This window comes from Erythrolamprus reginae, chromosome 11 (genome assembly GCF_031021105.1).
Source record: "Erythrolamprus reginae isolate rEryReg1 chromosome 11, rEryReg1.hap1, whole genome shotgun sequence".
NCBI lineage: Eukaryota > Metazoa > Chordata > Lepidosauria > Squamata > Dipsadidae > Erythrolamprus > Erythrolamprus reginae.
Window position 1 is genome coordinate 5,488,237 of NC_091960.1, and position 7,163 is coordinate 5,495,399.

The window sequence follows — 7,163 nt, forward strand, 5'->3', positions numbered from 1 at the left end:
GCTATCGCACATACGCGAGTGCCCACACTCATAATTCAATGCCTGGGGAGGGCGAAAACAGCTTCCCCCACCACCCGGGGGCCCTCTGGAGGCAGGAAACGGCCTGTTTCTTAACTTCTGATGGGCCCAATAGGCTTGTGTTTCACCCTCCCCAGGCTCCAAAGGCTTCCCTAGAGCCAGGAGAGGGTAAAAACGCCTTTCCCCATCCCCCTGGAGGTTCTCTGGAAGCCAAAAACGCCCTCCCAGAGGCTCTGCGCAAGCCCAAAATCAGCTGGCTAGCACACATATGCACATTGGAGCTGAGCTAGGGCAACAGCTCGCGTGGCAGCAGATATGGCTCCGCATGCCACCTGTGGCACCTGTGCCATAGGTTCGCCATCATTTAACTTGACATATCCTTTACCTTCTGTTAAAGCCAAGTCTTTCTGGCTAGCTAATAAACATTTGAGCCCATTATACCAGGAAAAGGGCATATTTTAAACTCTGAAAAGGTAATATTGAATCTATTATTTCTTTCCCAAAGTTAAATGATAGTTTTTTATTGTTTTACCCTTTTAAGGAAACCATGTTTAGGGCTGAATGAAATTTCTGCAGCTGGAAACTTTTTATTTGCTTAATCTCATCCAAGAATTTCCTCCTGTTTAAATAAATGTTGTGACAGGCACTATCTTTCAAGAGTAAAGAGGAGGGATGTGCTTTTTAAAATGCTGTGTATTTAAAATAATCAAGTTAATCAGGCACACTTTTCTATTTAATGAAGCATTTTTCATCAAGTAACTAATCAGATATATATATATATATATATATGTCTGGAAAAATTTCGGTGATCAGTTAACATGGATAATTACCAAATTAACTCAAAGGTAGGTAGTTTCTTTTTATAGTCAACCTTATTCGTTCTTTATTATCGCATTTCACTCACATTAGGATTGTTTCTTTCCCAAACCAGAAAAAAAACAACAACTATAGAGTACTCAATTGGGAGGTAAAAAAAATCACAAATGTTTTCATTTCTATTTTATTTTAATATGAAATAACAAAATGCTCCCACAGCCATGGGAATGAGCCCAGTTAGCAAGAAACAAAATAATTAAAATAATTTGGATCATGGATCATGAAGGATATCTTAGAGCAGGAAACCAACAGCAAACAGGGAGCGAATCCGATAAGCAGACTCAAGTGGTATTTACAACCCAGCTCAATCCCGAGCAAGAAGGGGATCATCATCAACAACAACACCGCCCCTCCAACACACACACACACACAAACAGCATTAAAAGGATTCAACTGTAGAGTAGGTTGCCATGGGTATTGCTAGGGCCAAAGTTTGCCCCAAAGTTGGAAGAGAAATTGTTTCGTTCTGCTGAGAGGGGAAGAACAGCCCAATACCAACCAGAAGGGAAGGGAAGCATCAGACCACGGAATGGCACGGAGGGCCCAGCCATCAGTACGGTTTTCTGAGTGGGGGAGTAGGTGACACAAAGCGACACCCGGCTCGTTTACACAACGGGTGAGAAAATAAAGGATGCAATCACATTCCAGGAATGCAGAGAGCAGCAGAAATACGGAGAGAAGGCGGAGGAGTCGTTTCGGCAAACGCCAGAAGGGGGAGCCAAAGAGCAGCAGCTCCCAGTCCACCTCAAAAGACCAGCTGCCCCTCTTCGCTCCCCCCAGCCTGACTCAAACGCCCCCAATCTGGACATTTTCCACCTGGATGTTCTCAAAGTGAACGCCTCCATCCGTTGGGTAGATCTCGATGGTCTCCACCACAGGGATGGTTTCCATAATGGTCACCGTGTTGCCGTAGACGGGTTCGCTCGAGACCACCGAGGCGGAGGAGGTCGCCGTTGCGGCTGCGGCGGCCGCAGCAGCGGCAGCAACAGCCTCGGCCATGACTTCCTGCTCGTGCTGCAGGCGCTGCTGCTGATGCATTTTGCGGTGCTTCCAGAGGTTGGAGAAGGAGCGGTAGGCCTTCCCGCAAGCGTCGCAGTGGTAGGGGCGTTCCCCCGTGTGGATGCGCTTGTGCTCGGCCAGCCGCACTGCGATCGTGAAGGCCTTCCCACACTCGTCACATTTGAAGGGCTTCTCCCCGGTGTGCAGGCGCCGGTGATCCTTGAGGTGGGTGGACTGCCGGAAGGCCTTCCCGCAATCCGGGCAAGGGTAGGGACGCTCCCCGGTATGGATACGGCGGTGGACCTGCAGGGACGTCTCTGTGCTGAACAATTTCTTGCAGTCGGTGCATTCAAAGGCCTTCGGGCAGGCGGGGCGGCGGGGGCGAGGCGGGGGTGGTTCCAGCACCGGCAGCTCCTCCTCGACCCCTTCCGGGATCTGGATGTCCCCGTGCAGCCGTTCGTGGGCTCTCAGCTGTATCGTCGAGCCAACTTTCTTGCCGCACACGGAACATTCGAAGTGACGACTCATCTTGCCACATTTGTGCTCCTTCAGCTGCTCAGCGGTGACAAAGGCAGCCCCACAGCCAGAGGTGCAGCGATGCGGCTGCTGGCCGGTGTGACTCAGCTGGTGAACCTCCAGCAGGCGGCGAAGCAAGAACGAACGGCCACAGGTCTGGCACTTGTAGGGATACTCCCCGGTGTGGTGATAGCGGTGCATGAGCAGGCGGTAAGGCCGATGGAAGACGCTGCCGCACTCCTGGCATTTGTAAGGGTAGTGGCGACTGTGCACCAGGAGGTGTTGCTGCAGCGTGGACGACTGCGTGAAGCACTTTTGGCAGATGTCGCAGCGGTAGGGGCGCTCCCCCGTGTGCGTCAGGCGGTGGCGCTGCAAATTGGCCGGGGAGTTGAAGCTTTTGCCACACTCCTTGCAGTGGTACGGCCTTTCCCCGGTATGCGTCAAGAGGTGATTGCGCATGTGGGACTTCTTCTTGAACATCTTGCCGCAGGTCAAGCATTTGTGGCGGCGCTCCATCTTGTGGGCAAAGCGCTGGTGGCGCGACAACTGGGTCTGCTTCGGGAAGGCCTTGCTGCAGATCTGGCACTGAAACTCGATGGATTTTTTCTCCTGGGCACCACCCTCCACGGAAGGGACGCTGCTGCCCACGGAGCAAATGAGGGCCAGAGGGATGATTTCTTGCTTTTCTTCCAGGTGCTCGGAGGCTTCCGGGTGCTCGTCCTCGAGGGGCTGATCCTCAGGAGGGGAGGAAGGCAATTCGTAGACCTGTGCTGAATTGGTGCTGTGGGAGCGCCGATGGTAGAGAAACTTGGTCATGTTGATGAAAGTCTTACCACAGGTGCAGCGGTACAGGGGGTTTGGCGAATGGGTGCGCCGGTGGGACAACAGCACCGCCTCGGTGCCGAAGCCCAAGCCACACTCCACGCAAAGGAAGCGTGACTCGCCACTGTGCTCCTCCCGGTGTTTCTCGAGAGCATCTGGAGATGGCAGCACTTTGCTACAAAGCGGGCATTTGAAGGCACCCTGCCGGTGACTCCTCGTGTGCAGCTGCAGCTTATGGGCTGATGGAAGCAGCTGGTCACACTCAGTGCACAAATACTCCTTAAGGGCCTGCTTCGCTTTACGGGGCGGCTGCTCCCCGGGGTTGTTTTTAAGTTCATAGCTGTGATCCGTGGCTGTGACGCTACTCTGGACTTGTGCCGGCACAGCACCGTTTTGTATGCCCACTAAATTTGGCGGCAATACCTCTTTTGGCTCTGCAGGGCAAGAAGCTGGCAACTCCCTAACCTGTGTCCCTGGGGTTGGCTGTATCACTTGATGTGAGGACTGATGCTCTAGGAAGTCTGTGGTTGACTGGAACAGCTGGAAACACTCACCACACTCGTAGAGCAGTAACTGCACAGTTCCGCAGGAATCCCCTCCCTCCTCTGGCTTACGGTAGGAATGTTCCAGGTTTACAAGGGCCTGACTCTGAGGAGGAGGGGCGGGAGGAGGTGGCGGCGGTGGAGGAGGAGCAGCAGCAGCAGCTGGTTCTGGTGGCTTGCGGTGGCTCTGACGGTGGGCAAGCCACACATCCTGACTGGTAAACAGGGCTTTGCATTCTATACACTCGTAGTGGATTTGACTGGAACTCAGAGGCTTGACCAAAGGTTCTGGTTCATGAGTAACCATCTTCATGTGCAACTCCTGGTGTTCAAGCAACTGACTTGGAGACATGAGAATCTGTCCACACTCCAAACACTGGTACTGACTTTCCTGCACTGCTTGATAGAGACCAGCCTCGCCACCTGCCATCAACCCGGCTTCTGCCAAACCGACCACTTCATACTGCTGCTCCTGGGAGCACACATGGCTCTGCTGGTGCACCAAAGCATCCTCTAAGGAACTAAACTGCTGGTTGCACTCTGAGCAAACATAGCGGTGCTCTACATACAACAGAGTTTCTTCCGCTGATTCGGCCATCACGAAAGATGGCTCCCAGTGTACTGGGAAGAGAAAGAGAGGGGGAAAAAATTAGGGAGCTGATTGGATGAGACTGTGCTTGGAACATCTGCTTGACTGATGAGAACAAACACTTAAGTTATTTTAAAAGCGTCCTCAGACTTTTAAAAGGGCCATTTGTAATAAAAGCACTTTCAAATCCATGGGTGGCAGGAAGCTACTCAGGAGTGTTCATTTCAGACAGAATTGCAAAGTGCTGTGATAAAGGGATCTATCCTTTTTAAACAACAAAATAAACCTTTCTCATTCAATTAATAATCCTTTTTTTTAAACGAGTAACATCTGTCTCCTACATTATACCTATCGTGAAACAGTCAAAAGTTCACTGGCAAATTCTGCAGCAAGAAATTTGAGTTGTAGAGCAAGCAGCACCATCCAATGTGGACTGTCCCACTGGAGATTACTGTCAAATAAGGGTGTACAATAGTCTTCATCAATCAACTACAGACTGCAAGTTGGTTAAAAGAGAAAATGTTAATTATCACCTGGTTTATTTGAAAAGGTTGTTTGGTTTATCTGATTAGGTTTGAAGGCTTACTTCTATTCATTATTGCTTCAGGATATGAAAAATTAAATATTAAAGATGGCACTTCTTTGTAACAAGGATTTTCAGAAAGTAATGATGCAATTAAGAAAAGAGAACATTGATTCCTGTTCAGATAATTTGTCTGCCTTCTCCTATATTAGCTACTGAGACAGACACTGTCTCTATCATTAAACATATTGTTCCTTAGTTTGGGATTCTCCCACAATGTTTATTTAATTTCTACAACCGCCCATCTCAATAAGTAACTCGGGGCAGTGTACATCATGAAGCATAAAATAAGTAAAACAGTGCAAAATAAATATTTATCGCACCAAATAAAGATCAATCTGAATACCAATCGGATTTCAGGAGTATAAAAAAATTATTCAGGATGATAAAAAATCATGGAGTTTGCAGCAAAAAGCTGCAAAAGGAATTTTCTAAATTATCAAATGACTTTAAATAGCTCCATTTAAATGGACCACAAGGTTCTTGCCTTCCCTCTTCTGCCTTTATTTTCTCTAGCCTCAGAAAATCATAAATTGGAAAAAAAAGTTATTAAATCACCTTGGGCAAGTGAGTGTCCCCATTTGACAGCTGCCAACAAGGATGTCCCTACCACTGCTCTAGTGTAAATTTTCTAAACACTTCTTACAATACAGAAATTATCTTTAATATTCAACCAGAATCTAATTTCAGCCCCTTGCTCTTTCTCCTGTTCTTATTTTCTTGACATTGTATCCTTTAAAATATTTGTTCAGTGTTATCTCATCTTCCCTTACAGTATGTAGCATTTTCTTCCACCTAAACCAATCCAATTCTTATTTTAATGTTGGTTTCCAGATCCTTATCAACTTAATAGCAATTCTCTAGTACCCCACTTCAACCTCTCTATGTCTTTTTAAAGAACAATGCCCAGAAAGCATGCCCAAGGTTCCAAGGTCATCTAGCCAATATAGTTTTATCTAGATCTCTCTCACATACCTTCCAGGCCTAAATTCAAGGACCTTAGGCCTTAGAAACTCATCCAGTCTGGCCTCCGTCAGCAACATGCAAGGGGTTTTCGGAGCAGAAGATCCTTTCTGAAAATTTGGGAGTTTAAAAAGACTACAAAGAAGAGAGCAGAGAAGTTGCAGATCATTTCATTCCCCTCAGGTCCCAGTTTGTGACCCACCCACCCTTTAAGAAGGAAGGGGTCTCCTTCCTCCTCCAAACATTTAATTTTTAAGTTACAGGATGAAGCAGAAGTCATAGAAACATAGGAGATTGACAGCAGAAAAGGGGCTCATGGTCCATCTAGTCTGCCCTTATACTATTTCCTGTATTTTATCTTAGGATGGATAGATGTTTATTCCAGGCATGTTTAAATTCAGTTATTGTGGATTGACTAATCACTGCTGGAAGTTTGTTCCAAGCATCTACTACTCTTTCAGTAAAGTAATATTTTCTCACGTTGCTTTTGATCTTTCCCCCAACTAACTTCAGATTGTGCCCCCTTGTTCTTGGGTTCACTTTCCTATTAAAAGCACTTCCCTCATGAACCTTATTTAACCCTTTAACATATTTAAATGTTTCGATCATGTCCCCCCTTTCCCTTCTGTCCTGAAGACTAATATAGATGGAATTCATTACGTCCTATCTCGGGCTTCCCCTTTGCCCCCCAACTTTTTCATACCTCACTTTTCCAGACAAACCTTCTTGCTTCCTCTGCAATGAAGAACCCACCCCCCTCGCCCCACCCCGATTCCATACAATGGAGGCTCCCCTCATTTCTGGCAGGGCAATTTCAGAGGTGGGAAACCACCTCCTCAGATGCAGCACCTTCTACCCCAATAGCACCCCCGTCCTGAGGCCTGTAGCCCCCCCCCCAATACACCCCCCCACGGAGGTCAGCCCCTCCCATGCGCCAAGAGGGGCCCCCTCCCACAGCATTGCAATTTCTGAGGGGACAACTCCTCCCCCTCCCCCTTTCATCTCTCACATCCTCTCACATTGCGCGCTCCGGGCTCCCCTCCCCCACTCCGGCGGGAGGGGGGGGGTGGCGGCCCGTCTACTCCTCCGCTCTCCGCTCCCCCCCATAAGGGTGGGGAAGGCTGCATTCTCCCTCGTGTCGCCCTCCCCCTTTAGCTCCCCCCTGCACTAGGGGCGCTCTCCGCCAGTCCCCCTCCCCTCACCTTTTTTTTCCTCCCTTCTGTCCCCCACAGCCCAACCTTCTCTCTCACCCTCC

At 48.8% G+C, this 7,163-nt stretch overlaps 2 protein-coding genes across 3 annotated transcripts in view; both read right to left on the bottom strand.

Moving 5' to 3' along the window:
• GRIK5 (glutamate ionotropic receptor kainate type subunit 5) overlaps positions 1 to 7,154 on the bottom strand; it is a 107,292-nt gene extending 100,138 nt beyond the window's left edge. Inside the window, exons 1-2 of one of the 2 annotated variants that reach the window (XM_070764058.1) lie at positions 7,111 to 7,154; positions 5,921 to 6,043 (exon numbers count right to left, since the gene is read on the bottom strand). The gene's annotated coding sequence lies outside the window, so the exon portion shown is untranslated. Of the gene's footprint in view, positions 1 to 5,920; positions 6,044 to 7,110 lie in introns of those variants that run through there. The other variant, XM_070764060.1, reaches the window with a different exon arrangement.
• On the bottom strand, positions 1,005 to 7,163 carry ZNF574 (zinc finger protein 574). The gene is made up of 3 exons (XM_070764061.1): positions 7,111 to 7,163; positions 5,921 to 6,043; positions 1,005 to 4,394 (listed from the first exon to the last, which is right to left on the bottom strand). The coding sequence occupies exon 3, from the start codon at positions 4,369 to 4,371 to the stop codon at positions 1,681 to 1,683; it is 2,691 nt and encodes an 896-aa protein (XP_070620162.1). The 5' UTR covers positions 4,372 to 4,394; positions 5,921 to 6,043; positions 7,111 to 7,163; the 3' UTR covers positions 1,005 to 1,680.